Source organism: Triturus cristatus, chromosome 7 (genome assembly GCF_964204655.1).
Source record: "Triturus cristatus chromosome 7, aTriCri1.1, whole genome shotgun sequence".
NCBI classification, from domain to species: Eukaryota; Metazoa; Chordata; class Amphibia; order Caudata; family Salamandridae; genus Triturus; species Triturus cristatus.
Genome location: NC_140590.1, coordinates 1,154,457,117 through 1,154,483,683, shown reverse-complemented (window position 1 = coordinate 1,154,483,683; position 26,567 = coordinate 1,154,457,117). Strand labels below are relative to the sequence as shown.

The 26,567-nt window shown below is 47.5% G+C and overlaps 1 protein-coding gene across 1 annotated transcript in view; it reads right to left on the bottom strand.

The window, feature by feature from the left end:
• The window catches only part of LOC146811310 (cyclic nucleotide-gated cation channel-like), a 215,616-nt gene that overhangs the window by 156,706 nt on the left and 32,343 nt on the right, over positions 1 to 26,567 (bottom strand). Inside the window, exon 3 of the mRNA XM_085615054.1 lies at positions 6,401 to 6,578. Coding sequence (XP_085471180.1) covers positions 6,401 to 6,578 — 178 coding nt within the window. The remainder of the gene's footprint in view (positions 1 to 6,400; positions 6,579 to 26,567) is intronic.

The following is a 26,567-nucleotide window of genomic DNA, read 5'->3' as shown; positions in this document are numbered from 1 at the left end:
CTGGAAAGGAGCCGAAATCATTAATATTTTTTAATAAGGAGATTGCCAAAACCCTGCTAATTACCGGCCGAAAAGTTTAATTGACATTCTTTAAAAAACATATGCTAAGCAGATTTTATCAAAATTAAACGATTGGATTGAGGAGAACCACATTTTATCCCAATACCAGGCTGGATTTAGAGCCAAGACCACTACCATTGATTAAGTTTTTAGATTTGTTTGTATAAGCTGGAAATATACGATTTAAAAAAAAGGCCACTTGTATATAGCTTTTATAGATTTGAAAGCTGCCTTTGACCTCATCCCCACAGATTTGCTCTGGAAATCTTTAAGAAGCCAAGGTGTACCAGAGGATCTTCTTACGCAAATAATAAGATTGCACGAAGATAATTATTCAAAGGTTAGATGGGGTCCAAGGGGAGAGCTTACTGAGGCAATCCCCATAAAGAGAGGTGTAAGGCAAGGCTGCGTACTGGCACCAACCCTATTATCATTATATGTAAATGATGCTCTGAATTACCTTTTGGGATGCACACATGACTCACCAAAGTTAGTTGGGATGTCAGTACCTGCTCTTTTATTTGTGAACGACACTATCTTAGTGTCGCAGACCCCGAGGGGACTTCAAGGTCTATTAGATTTTTTTAGTGTCTATTGCAATTCCAAGGGCCTAGAAATTAACTCTAGCAAAACAAAATATATGGCTGTCAATCCACATAGATTATTCAAGAGGAATATAACTGTCCAAAAACAAAAGCTAGAATATGTGACATATTTTAACTATCTAGGCAAAACACTAGACACTAAAATGACCTGGCACCCACATTTGGAAAAAAGTAAGACTATCCTGAGTCAAAACTCCATACCAATAATAAGAAAACACGGGAATAGTATCACAAAGGCAGTGTCCCCTGCACTTGAAGTGTAGAAATACAGGGCACAAGCAGCATCCCTCTACGGTGCAGAAATATGGGGGGCTAGATGTAGGAACACATTTGCCAGGCAAGAAAATACGTTTTTAGATCGCTGCTACATGTTCCTGTGCGAACACCTATCATACCCATTGTTATGAACTTGGATATATAAAAAGTATTGACCATCAGGCCATATTGAGACCCTTGTTGTTTTGGGTACGAATATGGACTACAACAGAACTAACTAGTTACAAGGAAGGGCTAGAGGAGATCCTAGAGTTCGACAAAAGTAACAGTCTCCAGTGGGTTAAGCATGTGCATTCATGGTTTGATAAACCTGGGCTAAATCACTTTTGGGAAACTCCTATTTTGCTGACAGCAACAGCCAAAAAGACATTGAAATCTGCTTTCTGGACGTTTATACAGAATAGTGTTTCCCACAACCCAGACACAGGAAGATTAACGACTCAGTTCTGGCTTATAAAACCATTCCCAGTTTTTGAACAATACCTGGATGAGGTACAGCCCCAGTTGGCAAAAACATTGTATATGAAATTTCGCTATGGTATACTGCAATTTAATTCAAACACAGCGAAATGGGGTTAAAGGACTGGTGTGACTAATAATGATGACTGCTGTGTCTTATGTCAGCACAACTCACTAGAAAATGAGATACATATCTTATTCTTTTGCCCTTTATATTCCATGCCAAGGCAAAAATGGAATAAACCTATTTGTCGAAACCTGGGAACTAGGTCTTGTCCTGAAGTGTTTAGAATACTAAAAACTAATACCTTACAGATTTTTTTTTTTGTGTCAGTAGATACTTATTGGCTGTGGGTATATTAAGAGTGAAAAAAGGCCTAAAATGTTAATGGTTTAATGTGTAGCTGTAATTTCCTACATCTACTTTCTTATTTTTGCACTTGCACTTTGAAAATGGGTAGTGGTCTGAACGAACTTTCCTCGTTTTGTTACATTTTGTCTATATGCACTTTCACTTTGGTTGCTGTCTTGACTCTTAAACGTATTCTCCTCCGGTTTTACCTATATAGGATTAGAAGGTTAGCATCTTTTTATTACATTTTACCCGTAACATTATCAAAGGAATGTCTTGAATTTTAAATCATGTTTTAAAATCAAACATGTATAAACTGTTTATTGTGTATCTTTTATGGTTTTATAAATTGAAATAAAGATGTAATGAATGAATTAATTAATCATTATACTCCGCGCCAAGGCCAGACTGGCCGTATGGGGCATCCATCATTTTCCCAGGAGGCTGGAGGGGTGGGAAGCTAGTTGTGTTACTGGGGACAGGTTTTGCAGCAGTGCTGCTATATTGAGACCCAGTAACAAAATCAGCAGCACTGTCTAGTATAAAGACTCATTTCTCACTCTCACTGCCGAGTTCCTTGTATACCCAGTAGGTTTCAAGTGTCAAGGTTGATGTATCTGGTGGTTTATCTTCCCATTGGAGAGAGATCGGAGTTTTGTCTCATCAAAGGTAGAGCAGAGGGTTAAAATGCCTGCTGCAAAGTACATGTAACATACAGATCACAGAACTGTATTTCATGTGCAGAGCTCATAGGGTTACTACTTTTGTCACAGAGATCCATTAGTTACTTGTAAATCATAACTTACAATTGCAATACATCTAGCACAGTGAGCTATGAACGGCCATCAAAGAGCTGCATGCAACTGCATGGTACAGGTTCCAAAGTTATGTTTTTTTCCCAGTCTCCCATTATCCTAATATTGCTAAAATGGGTTTGTTTAGATAGAAATACATTCTTATTAGTAAATCCAACCACTGTGTTACGTTTTGAATCCCAATTTTGTGCTTCTCCAAATACTCTTAAAAAATGCCTACAAGTATGGATGACATGACATGTATCATCCATACTTGCTCACTCGCTACGAACCATACGGGGGCTGGTCTGACAAAATTTGCCAAGAATGCTTTGGATTCCCAGTCCGGCCCTGATCTGCATGCCCTCAGCTGGGATATCAAGCACATAGACCTACGGGGGCTATAAAAGTGCGATATAAATAACCACAAAACAAACAGCGCTCTTTTACCTGGCCCTGGGGTCTAGTGTTTGTGACCTACTGGTGGTGGCCCTCTCTGAACATAATGTTAAATAGCACCTTCATGAAATGGCTGCTGGTCGGTCGATTTGAATTATAAAGCTTTGTCTCTTGGCAGTTCGTACTCCATCCTAAGTGAGTGAGCAGAGTGAGTTACAGGAATTGGTTACACAGAGGCGCCGCCATAAACAAAGGGTGGTAGGGAGGGGGAGTTTCTCGCGGGGATACAATATTAAAATAAATTATATAAAATGTACCTCTTGCCGCCTCCAGTGTTGTGTTCGCCGCCTCGCCTCCTCCTAGGTCCCAGCCGCCCCTAAGACCAGATTTTCATCCAATCCCTATGCTGCAGAGCAGCCCGGGGATTGATCTAAGCAGACAGTGAAGACACCCGGCTCAGTCAGGGCGTCTGTGGGGTTTCTCCAGCCCGGCTGCTCAATGCAGCTGGGCTGGAAAACCTAAGTGCGCATGTGTGTTTTGGTCAGTCTGAGATGGCCTGCCAAAACACATATGCGCACTTAGGGAGTGGAGTGCACATAGCACTCCTCCCCCCACCCCCTCCCATGCCTAAGCCCCACCTCTCCCAAGACCTCTGGCAGAGCCGGCAAATGTCAAATAAAATTATGCAAGAACATTGTTTTATTTTACATTTGCTGGCTCTGAGCCAGGCAGTGTGGCTATGCCACTGTGGTTAGAGTTTGTAAAATATGTTGAGACTTTATTTGCACTTTGCCTTTCTTAGAACAGGGCCTGTGCTTCCTGCCGATTCGTTGAAGTCTATGCACGTAAACCAGAGGGTGCACACTGCCATGATTTGATTCTGTGTGAGGCCTACCGATGACAGGAGCATCGTAGTGCTTTGTATAAAATTGAGAGATGGAGATGAATAACAGGCGCTCAAATTACTGGGGGGAAACATGAAGGGAAAAGCCCCCTGTAAATTATTTGTGGCAGCATCATGAAGCTAATGGGAGACAAAGCAACAGCCAGCCTCAGCCAGGAAAGACTCCGGGGGCAGATGTGGTAAATGTATTGTGTCAAGGCGCAAGTGCACTGCTTAACCGAGATCCTATGTAATACTGCTCTCAGGAGGTTACACAAGATACAAGTCCTATTACATAACATCACGGCACATGACATCCCACGTAGCATCACAGGAAGGGGCATCGCAACCCATGACCTCACAAGAAGTAACATCACATCTTAAGACCACAGACATATGCTTAGCCGGTCTATAACTATAAGTATGTTTGAGCACATTTTAATATTTCACAAATTAGATTTTACGTTGGGGTTGTGCCAAAAAGTGACGAAATCCCGACACAAAATCTTGGCCTCAACTTACACATATTTTTTTTTAACTCTGCCACAAGGAAATTGGCAACAAGGAGAAATGTGGCATTAAATCTGTTCTGCTTTATTCCTTGCAAAGTCTGCATTTTAAAATATCTTATGGGGTTAAGGAACTTGCTGCACAGATCTTTGTGTGACAACTAAATAAATAATAATGGTAAGCTAACTCTGGAGGTTAACATATTTGCTGGAGAGATCTGTGTTTTGTTTAGTCCCAGTTTTGAATCAAAGTAGCATATAGGGTTAATAAGTCTTCTGCAAGTAATTAATTGAACACACAGATTACAGATTTCTATTTTATGTAAATGGGCTACTGCTTTTATCATATAGATCCTTTTGTTACTTGTAGTACATGAATTGCATTCTCTGTAATATATTGCATTGATCTATGAAGAACAGTGCCTTCTACACCTTGTAACCCTCCCTGTCTTATGTAACATACCCGACACATTGATTTAAACACATATGATTTATTGTCAATGTATACTGCGTATGTGTGATGTAAAGTGCTCTGACGCAATGCATTGGGATGAATAGCGCTACAAAAGTAATAAAACAAAATAGTGGTATTTAAATTGTTATTTGTGTAACTACTGAGACAGACCAACACATCTGACATTCTTACAGTGCATGCATATCTCTTATATACAGGGAGTGAACAAGGTCAAAAGCGGGACTCTCTTAAGTACCTGTGAAGAGATAAGCTGTGTGCCTTTGTGTCCCCTCATTGTATTTAGGTGTGAGGCTCCCAATAGCTCCCAAATAGAATACTCTAACCAGAAGGAGGCCTGATGGCCCTTAACTTCAGCCTTTGTTATGGGCCCTGCTGGAATCTGATAAGCCCTCTCCCTGCCTGCACCTTGCTACTCGGAATGAAAGCAGATAAAGTGCAGGCACTTCTGAATGTGTTCTGGTGTCAGAGAATTACACAGGAACAAGTTTAGCATTTTGTCGTGGGGCCCAGCCTCTTGTTGGGGTATACGGCATCCACCCTGTGAAAAGAGTGGGTAGACACCATTTACCCACGTGTACCCTCGACTTCTGCCCTGAGGTTACACTATTATTAGGCACACCTCTGTGAAAAAACCAACACAAAAGACAGCACCTGCTACTGCCTGTTGAGCCCCACATATAACTTTTGCGCCACATTCTGGAACCGAGCAAGGATTCCAGAGAAGGTCAAGGGCATAAATACATTGACCTCCACCCTCTTCTTGCCTGAGATGTGGCTAGACCACATTCTGGCATTCGCTGATATGTCAACCTAGACTACCTGAGCATGGATTGTGTACCTGGAAGTAAACGAGAAACTAATCACTGTAACATACGCAGACTGTATCCAGCTCGGTCTGATTATGATGAAGCATACAACTCCTGCCTAATCAAATTGTGTCCTTCTGAAGCCCAACATGTGAGCGGAGCCAAAGTTCCTTTCTCTTGGTGATGCTCACATAATAGTTTGGCAACAACTGCACTGTAAGTCAAACCATAAAAAGGAGTAGGTGTAATTGCCTGCCCGGATACCTTTTATCAACCTTCACTCTCATTTTCCTTTATTTTTCTTCCCAAACTCACCTCTCTTTCTACCACAAAAAACACTGGGTCTTGTCCACATAAAATCCACCCCATGAATGTCCTTTCCCTCACCAGCGATAATCTAATAAAGGATTCTCTCTTTTAATCTGTCCAGGTAACATCAAAAAGAAAAATTTAGGGAAAACGGCCTCCCAGCTCTGGCCTGGTGCTTTAAGGTAATTTCAAACTCGCTCTTGTGCCTTTCTCGCTGTGCTTATATAGCCCGACTCCTAGGTGCTTCTGCTCACATTAGCCTCGGCACAAGTGCCCTTCTCTCCAGCGGACTCTCCCTGTCTACAACACCGACGTCTGCCCAGATACTTAAGTCATATCCATTGTTATGACATGAGCGTCAGAGAGAACATGCGGCAAAGACAGGTTGGTATGAATAGGTACAATCCATATTGCAAACACATATCAGAGGCTTACCGGCATGTTCAACAAAATTTTATTAGAATAATACATACCATGTTCTTTTGTATACTCTTAAGACGGTAGTAATACTGTCCTCTTCGTGCATCACTATTTGAAGCCAATGAACTCATCCCTGCCATGATCATTCCGCTAATCGTCGCTGTACCCAGACAAATAGCTACAATGGAAATAATGACTTCTGAAGTGTTCTGAGCAAATATATCTCCGTACCTAGAACACATTTTTGAAAATATTAGGGTACGTTGAAATAGTGATAACCAACCACCAAGGAGAGTTCAACGTTTTCAAGATTTCATTTTTTTTTTTCATTACAGCAGGAGTATGTCAGTCACCAAGTGCAATGGATTGATCAGAATACCAAAATATATGTGTTGTAGACAGGAGAAACCAGAACCTGATGGGAAGGAGATGTAGGAACATAAAACGAAACTGCAGAGCCATTTTACACATCAAATATGCACATTGTTGTTTTGTACCAATGCATTAGGAAAACATAATAGAATAGCACTTTAGGTAATGTTCCATTATACAATGTGTGTAGTGTAAAACTGTAGATATGGAATGTTGCGGGACTGAAAAGATCGGTAGGACGTCGAATCAAGTAGAAAAAGACGTCTTTGAATAAAGTTGAAATCCTTTATTGAAGTTACAGCAAACACCACTGGAGTGCATCCGTCCTCATTGAAGCACGAACAGGTAATGACAGTTAGAGCCATTTGTGCCTCAAAGAGGAGTTGGTATGCACGAGAATGCAGAATTAAATATATACATGTTTATTTACACAGGCGGGTGCCATGCGCATGCAGTGAACAGTTACAACATAAACATGAGAATGCACGAGAACATACGCATGCACCAGCAGTATTCAGCGCGCACATAAATACATAGAATTCAAACCATCACATCACCCTCCCCCTATAAAAAACAAAAAACAAAGTAAGAACAGAGAAGAGTGTATGAACCATGACACAAGTTGGTGATCTAGCACAAATAGAAATCTTTAAACCTGGAGGGAACAGAGCAATTACGAGAAGGTCTCAAAGTGACAGCAGATGGTGGCAAATTGAAACCAACTTGTTGAGATAAAGACATGGAGGGAGAGGGACGCATTGACACATGTGTATCAATATTGTTGTTTGTGAGGGATTTCTCAAATGAAGACTCATTAGAAAAATGTGAGAAGTGTAGATCATCATGTGGATCGGTATTCTTGTAGGTTAAAATTTTAGAGGCCTGACCAGGAGTTAACCTGACAATCATTCTTTTGTTCCACCAGCCTTTAGAGCCCATAAACAGAGAACCATTTACAAGCTTAAGAACTTGTACAGGAAGGGAAAATTTCGAGACCTTTTTTAACCCTTTTGGGAGACTTCACCATAACCCAATCACCAACTTGAAAATCATGTTGAGTGTTAACATGTTTTGTGTCAAACCTTTTCTTTTGTGACAAGTGTTGTGCTGCAAAATTCTTAAGCATTTTTGTTTATCTTTGCATACAAGACATGAATTATCCTCCTTTTTTAGGGGTTTCAACCAAGCAGGACAGAGAGTACCATTAGAATCTCTCTTCTTGAGAAGTCTAAATGGAGAAACACCTGTGGAAGAATGAGGTGTGTTGAGATAAGACCATATATTTTTCTTGAGAAAATATCCACTGGAGAATTAGATGCCAAAGCAGATTGAATACCCTCTTTTATTAATCTATTCATGCGTTCTACCAGGCCAATTGAGGACGGAGAGTATGACGCCACCCCTAAATGTTTAATGTCATGAGCAGTAAGAAAATTGTCCATTGATAAAGAGGTAAAATGAGAGACATTATCTGTGACCAGTTCTTTAGGAAATCCTTCTGAAAGAAATACCCTTGAGAGAAAACTGATCACAGATGAGGTGTTAGGTCACGAACAAAACTCAAACTCTACCCATTTAGAAAAATAATCAATTAAAACAATAATATATTTCTTATCACTAGATAACATTTCAAACAGTCCTGCAAAGTCAAGAGCTACTTTGCTTCATGCTTCCTCTGGAACGGGAACATTATGTAAAGGGGTTTTAATGGTCTTCCAATGTTTTTCGGACAAAAGACAAGTTTGACATAAATTAATCCAATTAGAAATGTCTTTATCCATGCCAGGCCACGCAAAATTTTCTTTCAGTTTTCTTAATGTGGCACCCACACCTAAATGTCCCTCGTGTGCTATATTAAAAATCTTAAAATGCAGAGAAGCCGGAGGAACAGCAAGATTACCTCGCATGATTAAACCTTCAACAACAGAAAGTTCCTAAATTAACTTAAACAAAAGATTTTAAAGGAGCAGGTAATGATCGTTCCTTTGGCCAGCCAGAAACAATCATATTTTTGACTGCCAAGAGAATTTTGTCTTCTTCTGAAGCTTTTAGCCAGTCTTCCTGAGTGATACAAGACATATCTCCAATAAAATCCTCAATAGACGCCACAACGCATTCAACATCATCAAACCTGGATGAAGAAGAATCATCTTCCAAAGGCAATCTAGAAAGACAGTCAGCCCTGACGTTGTGTCCACCAGAAATGTACTTTATAAGAAAATTGTGCTCATGTAAACGTGAAAGTATGTGGACAAGTCTTGCTGATGCTTTCCCTGTGCCATTACCATTAAGTAAGTGTATTAATGGCTTATAGTCTGAATACATTTCAAAATAGGTGCCCTAAATAAATGTTTAGAATTTTTCTACCGCTCAAGAGCAAGCTAGAGCCTCTCTTTAGATTGTACTATAGCTGCTCTCCGCAGTTGTTAAAGATTTGGATGAAAAATCAATGGTATTTTCCTTACCATTGATCCATTGGCAAAGAACCGCTCCTAGCCCATGCTGACTTGCATCTACTGAAATAGTGCATTTATGACCAGGTGAAAAGGCAGCAAGTGCAGGAGCCACAAGAATACGTTTTTTAATTAGGTCAAAAGCTTGCTGTGCTTCTTGATTCCACAAAAAACTTGAATTTATTTTTAGTAGTGCACGAAGTGGTTGAACAATCTGTGCATAACCTGAAATAAACCTGGAATAGTATTCGGTCATACCTAAAAATGAAGCTGAAATTGTGTGACCTAAGTATTCAAGAGAATCAACCATGAACTTGCATTACTCAGTGCCCAATGTGACTCAGAATTCCTTAAACATTATCACTTCATCCTGATATGCCTGTACATATTGAATGCCTTCAATTATTATTTTTTTTTTTTTAATACTTTATTTATAGTTTAATGCTTATACATAGTAGTGCAATATCGCGTGGTTAACAGATTCAATAATCAATTACAGGTCAGTGTATGCAGACTACAATACAGTTCTCATGGTTATTATCACAGGTTCATTAGTTACATCTATGCAATATCTGAGGCATCTAGGAACAGACAGCATGTTCTACACATCATGCATGGAACTGTAGGGGGTGGCATTAACATCAAGACACTCATATCCTTTCCAGGTCCATCAGTATGCAGTGAGTGCTCTTCAACCTGGCTGGTCCCTCTATCCATCCGGCACTATATAATCATGTCTACTGAGTCATGCAAGCCCACCATCTTGCCCCCCCTCTCCACAACAACATCTCCCGCTGCCGCTGTTTCCTCGTTGCTATGTGAGAGCAGGTATCCCACCAGTGGCCCCCATATGTCCCTGCGTTGGGATGTTCGTGGTAGCAGTTCAGCGTAAGTGTTATTCTGTTCTTGACAATATGTTATGTCCGCCAGCCATTCCTTAAATTTCGGGGCTCTGCCTCTGCCCCATCGACAAGTCACCTTACGCTTCGCCAGCAACAGCGATATAGCAACACATTTTCTGCAATGTTTGGGTATCTGCGCCGTGTAACCCATAAGCGCAACTGTTGGATCTCTGCCTAAATGAACGTCTATCATTTCTTCCAGTGCCACGAACACCTGTTTCCAGTATTCTTCTATTTTCGCACATTCCCACGCTAGATGCAGGAACCCCGCTCCCGGTCTTCTACACCTCTCACAGCGATCATTATCAGTCAACTTAAAGCGCATCTTCTTAACCGGCGTGCAATACAACTGGTGCAAGAATTTAAAGTGAATTACCCGGAGCCGACTACTAGCCGATATCTGCTCCGTCTGTAGGCAGCTGTTAGAAATGGGGGTCTCTGGTTGGCACAGGTATGCACTTGCGACAAGCAAGGACCCTCAATTCCAAGTCAGAGTAAGGGGATCACCCTTTTAAATAACCCCTGCTCACCCTTTAGGTAGTGTGGCGCAAGCAGTCAAGACTATTCTCAGGGCGTCATAGGTTAAGCATTTGTGAACACATACAGTAATACAATGACACACCACAAATGGACACCAGTCAAGGTTATATCAAAAATAGGTTTCTTTATATAAGGCTTAGCACAAGACCAGAATAACGATTAGAAATGACCACAGTATTATTTCAAAGTTCAATGTTCTTGCAAAAAGGCTTAAAATGCAAACATAGGCTTCTTTTACTCAATTCTGCTTCTTTTCAGGCTTTGTACGGTTCGTACCTGGGTGTACGACTCGTCCGCATTAAAAACAAAGAAAGTACGAGTCAAACAATCGGTGCGGACTCCGGGGTCCGGGACGTGCACACTGCGGTGCGAACAGGACAAAGTACCTTAAGTTCGTGGGGTCCATGACGGACAGTGCGGGACAAGTTGATGGGTCCGGGTCGTAGTTTGGCAGCGTACTCGGTCTGGTCCGGTCGCGGCATCGGGACGCGGCGTTGGTACGGGACCCTCAGGGGTACGTGCGGATGATCCGGATCAGCTTGCAGAGTCCGTGGCGACGGCGTTCGAGCCGTACCTTCGGTGCGGATCGGTGGCGACACTTCTCGGCGCCGTACAGCGTACGGGAAGGATCAGCGTACTGCGGCTTCTCGGCTCCGAGTACGGCACGGTGCAGTACGTTGGCAGCGTACGGACCGTACCTGCAGGACAGCGAAGCTTGAGTCCGGCGTACAGGGTTCGGCAGCCAGGGATGTACGTCTCGAATCGGCGGGGAAGGTTAGGTGCAATGCAGCCGGGAGGGATACGGTGCGTACAAACGCTTTCGGTTCAGCGTAGACACACGGTGCCGGGCGGCAAAGACACGGCTTCGTGGCGGATGTAGTATGAGGCGTACTGGGGCCAAATCCAGCGGGAAACAAGCAAGAATTGTCCAGGCAACTCAGTTTTTGAAGGCAGATGAGTCCAATGGTCCTGGGACTCAGTTCAGGGGGCAAGCTCTTCTTCCAAGCCCTTGGAGATAGTTGAAAAACAAAGTACAAAGTCTCTTTCAGTCTTTTCCTCTCCTTTCTCAGCAAGGCACCAACTGCAGGCCAATCCCCCAGGTCAGGGAAAGTTACTCCTCCTTCAGCTTCTTCCAGGTCCTTCTAGTCAGGCAGAGTTCCTTCGTGGTTCAATCAGGATCTGATTTCTTAGGAGCAGGGCTCCTACATTTATACTCAGTTTCTTTTGTCTTTACAGGCCAGGGGGGCCTTTGCATAATCCCAGTCCAGTACTTTTCAGTCAGGAGCACTTTGTTGTGGAGACTCTGGCTTCTTCTTTCAGCAGGCAGGGCAGAGACATCAGACGCTCCCCAGGGGGTGGAGCCAGCATTGTGGAGGCAGAGCACTGTCCTATTCAGAGTCAAGGTGCACTCCTCCCACCCATCCTGGTGTAATCTTTCTATTCACCACCTGGCAGCCCCAGCCTGTCTCATGGAACTTCCCAGTCCTGTCACTCAAGCTACACACAAAGAAGCTAGCCCTCCCCTCCAGAGGCGGACTGAAATGGTTAGCAAGCAAATGCTAACTTTCTAAAAGTAGCATTTGCGAACACAGGATATTAAAACAAACTTTACTAAAAGATGTATTTTATTATTCTGAGTTCAGGCATACTAAACACAAATTTCTACCATGCTTCCTGAGCCTGCTAGGATTATAGAGTGTTATAATCTAGCAGCCCATTCTGGCCTATGGAGAGCAGGTAGCCTTACAATAGTTAAAAACGAAAATGGCTGTAATTCACTATTAGGACATGCCACACACCTCAGGGCATGTCCTACCTTATCCTTACAATGCACCCTGCCCTAGGGCCTACCATAGGGGTGCTAATATGAAGGTAAGGGAAGGTTTAGGGACTGGCAAGTGGGGCCACTTGCCCAGTCAGCATGACAGTACCAGACTGCATGCAGGTTCTGCAATGGCAGACCTTAGACACATTTTACCCCGCTGCTTCTGTGGGTGGCACAACCAGTGCTGCAAGCCCACTAGCAACATTTTGAAATACAAGCCCTTGGCACCCCTGGTGCACTATACTAGGGACTGATAGTAAACCAAATAAGCCAAACATGGAAGTCAATTCACATAATAAATTTTACCATAGGGAGCACTTGCACTGTGGCACTGGATGGCAGTGGCACAGTGCCCTGAGCAGCTAACACCAGCACAAAAATACATTGAGGCACAAACAAAAATGGAAGGGTGACCCACGCCAACAGTGCCAGGTCTAACACGTGTCCCCTCCAGCTGAAATGTGGAGAGAACTACCCTACCCAAGGGAGTTCTCATCACAAGGGCGGAAAAGTCTGGAAAGACCATCAGCGTTGGCGTGGTCTGTACCGGGGCGATGTTCCACCATGAAATCCATCCCCTGTAGGGAAATGGACCACCTCAACAACTTAGGATTCTCACCCCTCATCTGCATCAACCATCTGAGGGGCCGGTGGTCTGTTTGAACCCGGAAGTGAGACCCAAACAAGTAGGGTCTTAGCTTCTTCAATGCCCAGACCACCGCAAATGCTTCTCGCTCAATCGCACTCCACTTTTGTTCCCGGGGAAGTAACCATCTACTAATAAAGGCTACGGGTTGGTCAAAGCCCTCCTCAGTGATCTGTGAGAGAACAGCCCCTACACCATGCTCTGATGCATCTGTCTGCACAAGCAACTCTTTGGAGAAGTCAGGAGCCAAGAGCACGGGCGCCGTGCACATGGCAGTTTTCAGGGTGTCAAAGGCCTTCTGACAGGTGTCAGTCCATATCACTTTTCTGGGCTGCTTTTTCGAAGTCAGCTCTGTCAAGGGGGCAACCATGCTGCCATAACCCTTGACAAACCTCCTGTAGTACCCTGTGAGTCCTAAAAAGGCCCTCACCTCCGTCTGGGTCCTTGGGGGCTCCCACGCCAGGATGGTTTCTATCTTGGGTTGTAGGGGCGCCACCTGGCCGCTCCCTACTTGGTGTCCCAAGTACACCAAGGAACCCTGCTCGATCTGACACTTGCTTGCCTTGATCGTGAGGCCTGCCTTGCGCAGTGCCATCAACACTTCCCAGAGATGTCGCAGGTGTTCTTCCCATGTGCCACTGAACACTGCGATGTCATCCAGGTATGCTGCGCTGAACTCGGATAGCCCAGCCAACACCTGGTTGACCAACCTCTGGAAGGTGGCAGGGGCATTCTTCATCCCAAATGGCACAACCCGGAACTGGAAATGCCCATCTGGTGTGGAGAATGCGGACCTCTCTTTGGCCCCATCAGTCAAGGCCAGTACCCAGACGTTAGATCAAACGTGCTGAGGTACCGTGCAGCCCCTAACCGATCGATGAGCTCATCAGCTCTGGGAATGGGGTGCGCGTCAGTCTTCGTGACCGAATTGAGTCCTCGGTAGTCCACACAGAACCGGAGTTCGGGTGTGGCACCTTGCGAGGCAGCCTTTGGGACCAAGACCACTGGGCTGGCCCAAGGACTGCTGTAGGACTCAACCACCCCAAGAGCAAGCATCTTTGAGACCTCCTCTTTGATGCAAGCTCTGACCCTGTCAGTTACCCTGTAAGCCTTGTGCTTCACAGGTAAGCTGTCTCCTGTATCCACATCATGGACGCACCAATCTGTGATACCAGGAACCAGGGAGAACAGGTCAGGAAACTGCCCTACCAGGTGGCGGCAGTCATCCTGTTGCTCAGGGGTCAGGGTGGGTGAGAGGTTAACTCCATCCACTGACCCGTCTCGCTCTGAGGCTACCAGGAGGTCAGGAAGAGGCTCAGAATCCTCCTCCGTCCCATCATCTGTGGCCAAGAGCATGCCCACTTCGGACCTCTCCAAGTGGGGCTTCAATCGATTGACATGGAGGACCCTCAAGGGGTTCCTCGGAGACTGCAAGTCCACCAAGTAGGTGACAGAACTCTTGCGCTCCACAATCTCAAAGGGTCCTGTCCACTTGTCCTGGAGTGCACAAGGCTCCACAGGGGCCAGGACCCATACCTTTTGGCCAGGTTGAAGCTCAACCAGAGTGGCATTCTGGTCATACCACCTCTTCATCGCCTCCTGGCTGGCTCCCAGGTTTGCCTCAGCAAGTTGCCTGAAACGCCTAGTCTGGTTCCGGAAAGCCAGCATGTAACTGTATACATTCTGGGGAGGTTTCCTGGGAGATTGCTCCCAGCCTTCCTTGACCAGACTAAGAGGTCCTCGTACTGGGTGGCCATACAAAAGCTCAAAGGGACTGAACCCCAGAGACTTTTGTGGCACCTCACGATACGCAAAGAGAAGGCATGGTAAGAGGACGTCCCACTTACGCCTCATGGGTTCCTCAAGACCCATAATCATGCCTTTTAGGGTTCGGTTGAAGCGCTCAACCAACCCGTTTCCTTGGGGATGGTAAGGGGTGGTGAACTTGTATGTCACACCACACTCTTGCCAAAGGGATTTCATATATTTCGATATGAAATTGGTCCCCCTGTCAGACACCACCTCTAGAGGGAATCCTACTCGTGAGAAAATTCCCATCAGTGCTCGTCCCACCACGGGGGCCGTCACTGTCCTCAGAGGGATGGCTTCAGGGTACCGGGTGGCATGGTCCACCAAGACCAGGATAAACCTGTTGCCCATGGCTGTCTTGGGGTCCAGTGGCCCCACAATGTCAATCCCCACTCGCTGGAATGGGGTACTGACCACAGGGAAAGGTTGGAGTGGAGCTTCCTTCCACTCTTACCACTTGCCTGGTAAGTCTGGCATGTCCTGCAGTGAGTGTCAGAACTCCTGCGTATTTGAGGCCAATAAAAGTGGGTGACAAGCCTTTCAAAGGTCTTGTCCTGCCCCAAATGCCCTGCTAACGGAACGTCGTGAGCCAGCCCCAGTAGGAAGGCTCTGAACTTCTGGGTTACCACCAGCGCACGGGCCGACCCAGGTTCAGCAACCTTAGGCTCTGAGTACAGGAGGTCGTTCTCCCAGTAGATCAAGTGAGTACCGGAGTGATCACCATTGGCCTGGGCTGCAGCCTGCTGCCGCATACCCACTAGAGAGGGGCACTCCTTCTGCTCCCTGCAGAATTCCTCCCTGGTGGGGCCTCCTTCTTGCTGCCAATGGGTCAGCTCAGGCAGGTCCCCCAGTTCGGCTATCTGTTCCCCGGTAGGCTCCAGGGCATCCCCCTCAAGGTCTGCTTCCTCCTGGGCCGTGGGAACTTCAGGAGCCGGATTCCCGTGCCTCCTGTGCCCTCTCCCTAAGGCCGGTTCCCGGGCCTCTCCCTCAGGCTCCAGGGTCCCTTCAACACCCCTACTGGCTGCCATCGACCGTGTGGTCACGCACGCCCAATCAGGTAAACCCACCATCCTCAGGTGAGTTGTCTTCTCCACCTTTTCCCAAGGGGAGCTCTCCAAATCGTTACCTAGGAGACAATCAACAGGCATGGCCTCTCTCACAGCCACTTGCAGAGTACCAGAGACCCCCCACTCAAAGGGAACCTGAGCCATTGGACACGGACTCTCTGTGTTGTCGGCGTTGACAACACGGCAGAATGCATGTGGGACAACCTGCTCTTGAGACACCAGGTGTTGCTTGACAGCAGTCACACTGGCTCCTGTATCTCTAAGAGCTCCCACCCTTCGGCCATTTATGGTCACCCACTGCCCATACTTTTGAGTATTGGGGGCAGTTGGGCCTCAGCGACCATCTCACTGTCTCCTAATGAGACTAGGGTCATCTGTACGGGATCCCCCGCCCCTTGGACATCTACCTCCCTCCCAAAGGCTACACTATTCACCTGCTTGGGGGGTGGAGCACCAGAGGGTGCTGGTTTACCATACATGGGGCACTTGGGATCCATGGAATAGTGCCCCAGGTTGTTACACTTGTAACATCTGGGGGGCCCTCTTTGAACAGGGTTACCTGTCGGGGCCCCGGTCTGCTTCGGGGGTGGGGGTGGCTGAGAACCTTTCCCTTGGTTCCCTTGGGAATTACGTTGGGGCCCTCTGTAGAACTCCCTCTGTTTACCCTTGTCCCCCCCACTCTTCTGCTGGGGACCCTGAACACCTTTGGTGGGGCCTCCCATGGGACCCTTGTGGACCCTGGTGCTGATCCAGCGGTCCGCCTCCTCAGCAAGCTTCCTAGGGTTAGTCAGCTTGCTATCGATCAGGTGCTGGCGTAGCTCAGGAAAACAATTATCAGACAAGTGCTCCCATGCAATTAAATCAAACAGCCCTTGGTAATCATTCACTTTGCTACCCTTCACCCAACCATCTAGAGCTCTGGAAAAAAAAGTCACATATTCTACATAAGTGGTACCAGGTTTCTTGGTGCAATCCCTAAATCTCTGCCTGTACAACTCAGGAGTTAACCCATACCTTGTCATCAGAGCTTCCTTCATGTGTGGATAGGATGTGTGGACATCAGAGGGGAGATCTAGCAATGTGTCCCGCCCCTCACTCAGGAACCTTCCCCACAACCCCGCTCCCCAATCTTTCTCAGGGAGGGACCCGGTGGGAGGACATGGCTACTTCATAGGCCCTGAACCATTGCCCAATTTCATCCTGCTTATAATACTCTTTCACTACATCTTTAGGAATGTGCACCCTTGACTCTGTTAAATTGCTGCCACCAGAGGGAGAGTGGTCTAAACTCTTGGCCTTGATATCCAACTCCCTCATTTTTACCTCATGCTCCATGGCCAGCCTTTGTCTTTCCATTTCCATTTGCAGTTTTGCCATCTCCACTTCATGTGCTCGTGCAGCACTCCTATCGGCCATCTCCTCTGGCGACAGGCCTCTGCTAGGCTCAGAAACACCTTCTGGGGTTATCACCTCCCGTGCATTCTCTGGGAACTTTGATTCGAACCAGGCCCTCAGCGCCTTTATGTACTGATCCTTGCTTGTTAATCCGCTTTGTTTAATTCTGTACTTGGAGAGATATCCTTTCAAGACTTCATTTGTGCACTTCCTCAGTGCCTCCTGTTCCCAATCTATGTCATCAACTCCAGAGAATATAGAGGGCGCTCCGCCTCCACTGACTGGGCTAGGCATGGTTTCTTAAAGTGGAGATTCTTCAGCAAAACAAAAAATCAATACTGTGTGGTTGCGTAATTGGTCTGAACTCACTACGTGGCGTTCACTTAATCACTGTACATGAATCACAAATGCAAATTCAAATCCTCACCGCTGACCACCAATGTTAGAAATGGGGGTCTCTGGTTGGCACAGGTATGCACTTGCGACAAGCAGGGACTCTCAATTCTAAGTCAGAGTAAGGGGATCACCCTTTTAAATAACCCCTGCTCACCCTTTAGGTAGTGTGGCGCAAGCAGTCAAGACTATTCTCAGGGCGTCATAGGTTAAGCATTGTATTACTGTATGTGTTCACAAATGCTTAACCTATGATGCCCTGAGAATAGTCTTGACTGCTTGCGCCACACTACCTAAAGGGTGAGCAGGGGTTATTTAAAAGGGTGATCCCCTTACTCTGACTTAGAATTGAGAGTCCCTGCTTGTCGCAAGTGCATACCTGTGCCAACCAGAGACCCCCATTTCTAACAGCAGCAATACCTCCACTGCTCAGCGGTGATGTCCCTTCCCAAATCCTCCCCCCAGCGCTGTCTGGACCGATCATCTGTTCCAGTCCTAAGTGCTTGTGTCGTGGTGTATAACCCGGATACCAGATGTTTGCCATCCGCAGACCGCAACATCTGATGCAGTGGCTCTAATCTCATAGGTTCCTGAGGGAACTCCGGGAGAAGTGATCTCATACCCTGTCGCAGCCGCACATATAAGAAAACATCTAGTGGTGTGCGAGCTTCTGTCGGCAGGAATTGATCTAACCTAATGAAGATTCCCTCACGAAAAAGATCCCCCAACATGCTAATCTGTGCTTTGCAACACATTTCCTGGAACCCCCTTTCCTGAAATAGTGTCAAATTTGGGTGATATGTAAGTGGCATTCTAGGGGAGTAAAGGAGGGGCACATTCAGTAGGGTCTTTATCCGGTGCCATGCTGCAACCGTGCATGTGACGGTGGTGGATTGCGGTGTCAGTGCAGGCAGTGGGCTATATATGATACCGCTAAGAGGTATCGGATCAGCAAGCCAATCTTCTACCGCTACTTGTGGCATGTATCGCGGGGGGTGTATCCAGTAATATGCATAGTGCGCTTGGGCGCTTAGGAAATACATTTCAAAGTCAGGCATATCCAACCCCCCCTGCTCATATGGCTTTGTTAATATGGACCATTTTAACCATGGCTGCTTGCCTCCCCACACCAATCGTATTAGCTCAGAGCGCAGTGTGGTGAAAAAAAAACGTCCTGGGTGATAGGGAATGTTGAGAAATAGGTACAAGAATTGTGGGAGTATTACCATTTTAATGAGCGACACTCGGCCCGCCATGGACAAGGGCAGTGCCATCCAGCGTGTAATGTTGCCCTTCAGGCGTTCAATAGCTGTACCATAGTTTGCGCGTATAGTTTCGTCTTTATCCCTAGCTACACAGATTCCGAGATATCGCAATTCATCCTGGCACCATTAAAGTGGGAAGTCCAGTGGGAAAGGGGTCACCGCCTGCGTGAACACCTGGGATTTTCCCCAGTTAATCCCCACACCAGATAGCTGTCCGAATCGTATGAATTAGCGCAATATGGGATTTATGTTGTTCTGCGGATCTCTTATGTATAATGTCATATCATCTGCATATAGTGATATTAATATTTGTCGCATACAACAACGGAATGCCTTATCATTATGAACCTGCCTCAGCCTGGTTGCTAGCGGTTCAACAGCAAGAGCGAATAGTAAGGGTGATAACGGGCATCCCTGACGGGTGCCTCTGGAGATGGAGATTGGGGGGGACAAATGGCCATTTATCAGTATTCGGGCCGTGGGTTGATGGTATAGTAATTGAAGCCATGACATGTACAGTCGCGGGAATCCCATCCTCCACAAAACTCCAAACAGGTAATCCCACTCTACTGAATCAAACGCTTTTGTGGCATCAAGGAAAACCGCAGCCAGGGGGAAGTCAGGATCTACTGTTTGCGTTAATGAGAACAGCGTCCTGAGATTGTGCGAAGTCGACCTGTCCGGTACAAACCCTGACTGGTCCGGTAGCACAAGATTCTCCATTAGCAGGGACAAGCGATTAGCCAGTACTTTGGCTAATATTTTGGCATCGCAGTTTATGAGCGACAGTGGCCTATGAGTCACAGGAATCAGAGGGCTTCCCCAGTTTTAACAAGGATGTGACCGTTGCTTCCCTCATCGAAGGCGGCAACATTCCCATCTCATATACCTCCTTTAGGACCGGCGCCATAATATCAATATAAGCTTTATAAAACTCAGCCGGCAACTCGTCCGACCCTGGCGCCTTTCCATTTGTTAGTTGCATGATTGCCTCCCTTATTTTGTCCAATTCAAATGGATGGCATAAGAACTCTTGCTGCGCATCCCCTAGCCACGCGAGTGCGACCTCTCCTAGAAATTCCTCCAATCTAAGCGCCCCCTGTCTCTGAGATGTGTATAGTGCGCCATAATGTGCAGTGAATGTCTCCAGAATGTCTAATGTGTCCCTTTGAGTGGCACCCTCAGGGCCCTGTACCTCCGGTATGTAGGTGTTGAAGCCAGGATGTCGTGTCATCTCCGCCAATGCTCTCCCCAGGCGCTCCCCTTCCCCATATTTGTGGGCTATCCAGTATCTCCCTCCAGTATCTCCCGCGGAAGTTCAATTCGCGCTGCGCAGTTGCTTCGTATTCCGTCAGTTTATTCCGAAATACACTGTGTGCCTGCCCTGCTTCTCCTTGCCCCATCTTCCTCTCCAACTCTTTTAATTCCCCCTCTAGACGTCTGAGTGTACGCTGTATATCTCGTAGTGCACCAAAACTCTTTGACATACAAATCCCTCTGACCGTCACCTTGAAGGCTTCCCAAATTACCTCGAAACTATCCACTGACCCCTTATTTCTGACAAAGAAGTCGTGAATCTCTTCCTTCAGCTCTGCATGAAACACAGTGTCTAACAACGCCGTGGGTTGTAATCTCCATCGCGGCCTTGGACTGGCATATCCCGGTGGGATGAACGATACCTTTACCGGACAGTGGTCCGAAAATGTCCTAGCCAAATGCGACACCTGCTTAATGCTGGGCCCCAGCCCTCTGGACATAAAACAGTAGTCTATCCTCGCCCAGGTTCCCCTATATGAAGTGAAGTGCGTGCCCTCCCTTCCCTGCGGGTGCAGGTGCCGTCAGCTGTCTATGAGGCCTCCCTCCTCCAAAATACCACGTAGTACTTCTCTAGACTTGGCATTATGGTGCATCGCTGCATTTGACCGGTCCTGATGTGGCCACAATGCCACATTGAACACCCCCCCATATTATGTGGGTGGAGCTTATGGTCAGTATCCTACTCCATAGATCTGTGAAAAACTCGGGGCTATTTGTGTTGGGACCATAGCAATTTGCTATTGTCACGGAGTCCATACCTAACCTGCCCCAGACAATGACATATCTACCTTGCGTGTCCGTGAGAACCCCTGCTTGTTCAAACCGAACTTGCTTTTTGAATAGTATTGCTGTCCCTCGAGCATAGGAGGAGTAAGAGGAGAACTGGCGACAACCCGCCCACTTGCATGCAAAATGAGCGGTAGCATTCGGATCTAAATGAGTTTCTTGTAGCAGTGCCACTTGTATCTGCTGCCTATCCAGATATGCCAAGATCTGCCTCCTCTTCCTCGGGTCCCCAAGGCCTCTAACATTCCAAGACATTATCCTGATCATTTGCCTATCCTCCTGCGCCATCAGGATTCGGTACCCCTAGATGCCGTATATTCTGTAAACCTGCGTTTCTGCATTTGTACACTCGAAGATCTATCTGCACATAATTTACAATCTGTACGCACATTCCATTACACCCATTAACTCCCCCATCCCTTTCCTCCCCCTCCCACTGGAGCATCCCAATCATGCCAGGACAAATGAACCCACCCCCCATCCCATCCCCCCTCTGCTCTCCCATGTCAGTCAACAGGACTTTTCCACCCCTCTCCAATTTAAGGAAGGGCATATGGGAAAACAGAGAAACAGCAACGAACAAACATAGGGTAGTCCCCTCTGAGGCTGTGTGTCTGGGTGGCGCACGAAGACCTCTGGTCAGCCCAGGTCCAGTAGCATCATCCACTGGCCCCATAACAGACGTCGAGGGTGGCTGGTTACCTCAGAATATGTAGCTCCTCTTGTAATGTATGATCTAGTGATTGTCCTATCTGCCGTTCGCCGCAGCAGCTGCTCTCTCCCTCCCCCTGCAGCATCCCAATCATTGTCGTTGGCCCTAGTCCAAATGTATGTGTTCATATCCTACCAACTCCGTCCGTGACCCTGGTCACTCCACTTCCGGCGAGGGAGATCTCTCTGACTGGCCCAGCGGTGTCGACGCTTTATGTTGTCGCCGTATCTGTTTTAGATAGTCTTCCACCTGATGTGGGGCAGTGAAGAATTTTTGAGTACCCTGGTGCGTTATACGGAGACGGGCCGGATACATTAGCGCATAGCCAATCCCAGCCTGTCTGAGCTTCTGCTTCACTCGCAGGAACCGACGACGCTCCTCCTGCACATGTAGAGTGAAATCCAGGTACATGGTGAATGTCACTCCGTCATATGTGCTACACGTAAGGCTACATCTCTGTCTCTATAGTTCAATAGACGGGCAATGATTTGCCTAGGGACTCCGCCTGGAGGAGGCCGTGGCCCGAGGGATCGGTGAGCGCGTTCTACAATAAATTGCGAAGAAAGAGCCTCCTTCCCCACCACAGCCGTCAGTAGTTTTTCAACATAATCTTCCATTTTACCCGTGTTGGTGCTTTCTGGTATACCCAAAACGCGTATGTTATTTCTTTGGCTGCGCGCTTCGATGTCCTCGTTCTTCGCCACAATCACTTTAAGCAGCTTTTCAAGCTGTTCAGTGGTTTTTTGCACTTGGGCAATAGTGTCCTCTGTGGTGGAGATGCGCTGTTCCGCTTCCGTTAGGCACGTTTCGTGGCCCTCCAGTTTCCGAGCTATCACATCCATGCGGGTGGTCATTGTGTCTATTTTGCAAAAACCAAAGAAAATGATGGAAGGAGTGTTGAACATTGCAAGCACTCACCCCCAGTCAACTGATCTGGGTTTAATCCATCACCGTTCTTTAGCCCACTCCGCCACCCCAGTTCAGACATGGCCATATGCAAATCAGTCTGACCCTGTGCCTCATGGGAACAGTTCAGCCCGAACTGCCAAGCCATGTCTTCCCTGGACCGGAAACAAGCTTCCTAGGACCGGTTTCTGGCATTTCAGCCGTCTTCAGCCAGGCTTGCTTGAATCCAGTGGCAAAGTGAGCAAGGGACTCACGTCTGAGCATACCCTGACAACTTATGGCGAACAAAGCAAAAACCAAAGAAAATGATGGACGGAGTGTTGAACATTGCAAGCACTCACCCCCAGTCAACTGATCTGGGTTTAATCCATCACCGTTCTTTAGCCCACTCCGCCACCCCAGTTCAGACATGGCTATATGCAAATCAGTCTGACCCTGTGCCTCATGGGAACAGTTCAGCCCGAACTGCCAAGCCATGTCTTCCCTGGACCGGAAACATGCTTCCTAGGACCGGTTTCTGGCATTTCAGCCGTCTTCAGCCAAGCTTGCTTGAATCCAGTGGCAAAGTGAGCAAGGGACTCACGTCTGAGCATACCCTGCCAACTTATGGCGAACAAGGCAAAAACCAAAGAAAATGATGGACGGAGTGTTGAACATTGCAAGCACTCACCTCCAGTCAACTGATCTGGGTTTAATCCATCACCCTTCTTTAGCCCACTCCGCCACCCCAGTTCAGACATGGCCATATGCAAATCAGTCTGACCCTGTGCCTCATGGGTACAGTCCAGCCCAAACTGGACTGTTCCAGTTCAGTTCCAAAGAAAATGATGGACGGAGTGTTGGTTTTTGCTTTGTTTGCCATAAGTTGGCAGGGTATGCTCAGACGTGATTCCCTTGCTCACTTTGCCACTGGATTCAAGCAAGCCTGGCTGAAGACGGCTGAAAGGCCAGAAACCGGCCCTAGGAAGCTTGTTTCCGGTCCAGGAAAGACATGGCTTGGAAGTTCGGGCTGGACTGTTCCCATGAGGCACAGGGTCAGACTGATTTGCATATGGCTATGTCTGAACTGGGGTGGCAGATTACACCCAGATCAGTTGACTGGGGGAGAGTGCTTGCAATGTTCAACACTCCGTCCATCATTCCCTTTGGTTTTTGCTTTGTTCGCCATAAGTTGGCAGGGTATGCTCAGACGTGAGTCCCTTGCTCACTTTGCCACTGGATTCAAGCAAGCCTGGCTGAAGACGGCTGAAATGCCAGAAACTGGTCCTAGGAAGCTTGTTTCCGGTCCAGGAAAGACATGGCTTGGCAGTTCGGCTGGACTGTTTCCATGAGGCACAGGGTCAGATTGATTTGCATATGGCTATGTCTGAACTGGGGTGGCAGAGTGGGCTAAAGAACGGTGATGGATTAAACCCAGATCAGTTGACTGGGGGTGAGTGCTTGCAATGTTCAACACTCCGTCCATCATTCCCTTTGGTTTTTGCTTTGTTCGCCATAAGTTGGCAGGGTATGCTCAGACGTGAGTCCCTTGCTCACTTTGCCACTGGATTCAAGCAAGCCTGGCTGAAGACGGCTGAAATGCCAGAAACCGGTCCTAGGAAGCTTGTTTCCGGTCCAGGGAAGACATGGCTTGGCAGTTCGGGCTGGACTGTTCCCATGAGGCACAGGGTCAGACTGATTTGCATATGGCTATGTCTGAACTGGGGTGGCACAGTGGGCTAAAGAACGGTGATGGATTAAACCCAGATCAGTTGACTGGGGGTGAGTGCTTGCAATGTTCAACACTCCGTCCATCATTCCCTTTGGTTCTTGCTTTGTTCGCCATAAGTTGGCAGGGTATGCTCAGACGTGAGTCCCTTGCTCACTTTGCCACTGGATTCAAGCAAGCCTGGCTGAAGACGGCTGAAATGCCAGAAACCGGTCCTAGGAAGCTTGTTTCCGGTCCAGGGAAGACATGGCTTGGCAGTTCGGGTTGGACTGTTCCCATGAGGCACAAGGTCAGACTGATTTGCATATGGCTATGTCTGAACTGGGGTGGCAGAGTGGGCTAAAGAACGGTGATGGATTAAACCCAGCTCAGTTGACTGGGGGTGAGTGCTTGCAATGTTCAACACTCCGTCCATCATTCCCTTTGGTTTTTGCATTGTGTCTATTTTGCCTGCTATGGCCGCGAACTCTTGCCGCATCTCCGTTAAGATTGTTTTCAGATCCTCCTCTGGGGCTGCCGTCTGCTCCGGCTGTGAGGGTTCTGCCCCCGGTGCCACCTCCATCTGCGGCTGTTTTACCGACTTTCTGGCCTCAAAGGTTAATCTCTGTTGGCGAGCATCTGTTTTCCCCATTGCGGTATCAATGAGTAAGACTCCAGGACCAGCGCTCCTCCCGACCTTCTATTCTCACACTGTATCTCTGAGCACGCCACTTATGCCGTTGTTAGTCCCATAGTTACCCGCCAGCTCCTCTCTGCAGGAATTTTAGCAGCCCCAATGAATCCGCCGCCGATCACCACACCGCTTGCACATTACCCCGTGATACATGATACATCTTCCAGCACTATAAGATAGTTCAGTAGTCCATGAGGAAGGTAGCTGTTGTTGGCCCCTATCTCTGGTAGTGCATACAGGGCAGTGCGTTCCTAGCAGCTCAGGGCAAGTATGGGAGTTACGCACCACCGCTCCCAAACGGGCTGACTAGTCGCCCCAGTCCAGTCCACCAAGCGCCCCTCAGGCAGGGAGTTGACTCAGATGTAACTTCTCATCTCCGTTGAGGAGCGACTATGGCACAATCCACCCGTAGTGCAGCGATACCCTCTGCTTCTTCACATGTAATTCCCCGGCTTTCTACCACCCGTACAGCGGGTACGTGCTGCCGCGGCTTTCCCCCAGCAGTGCCGCTGGTGACTTGCCCGAGTGCGTCAATGCCTGCTCGACTGAGCACTTTTTTCCATGTGCCTCATCCAAATATTCCCAGCGTATGCTGTCCGTGCATGCAGCCCGCCGCTAATCGATATTCCTTCACTCCCGCTTCCACTCACTGCACACCGGGGACTCTCCCGCTCCTCTAGGCTCCGGCCGGGCCGCATCCACTATGTCCGCTCCTCCCGCAGCCCGACCAGCGCGCGTACCTTTCTTCTCCTGTCGCCTGTGCAGAGAGCCCCGACCTTGTCCACAGCCGATTGATTCCGTCCGCGGGGGGCCCAGCGCGTATCTTGATGCAGTTCTCGGTTGTTTTCGGAGCGCGGCCTGGCAGCCACGTTTGCCGCCCGCCACTCGCGTAGAGTCCTCCGCCGTCGCCCAGCTCCAGAAGCGCCTCCTCTGCCCTCCGCCAAAAGAGCAGCCGATCGTCCGCCAGTGCAAGCCAACCGTCAGACACCCCTGCCGGGTACCGGATGACGCCACAGACTTACACCACCACAGCTTGCGGTTCTCAGCAAAGTTTCTCCGGGTGGAGCAGGATAACTAACGGATTGTGCAGCCAGCCTGTGGGAGCCTCACTCGAAGGCGGCCATTCTACTCGTGCGCCACCTAGCTCCCCCGCAAAATGGCAACCTTAAAAATGTATACGCCCCAAATGGGGTGACAAATGTGGTGAGGTCAGTAGAGGAGTCAGAAAGAGGAATTTGACGAGAAGCTGATCGCAGATCTAAGATAGTGAAACAAGTGGCACAAGCAATGTTTGACAATAAATCTTGGATTCTGGGTAAAGGATGACAATTCAGTATGATATTTTTGTTGAGTGAGCGAAGGTCAGCACACAAACGAATAGAATGATCTTTTTTACTAACAATTACAATGGGACTAACCCATTCAGATGATTCAGTGGGTGTGATGATGCC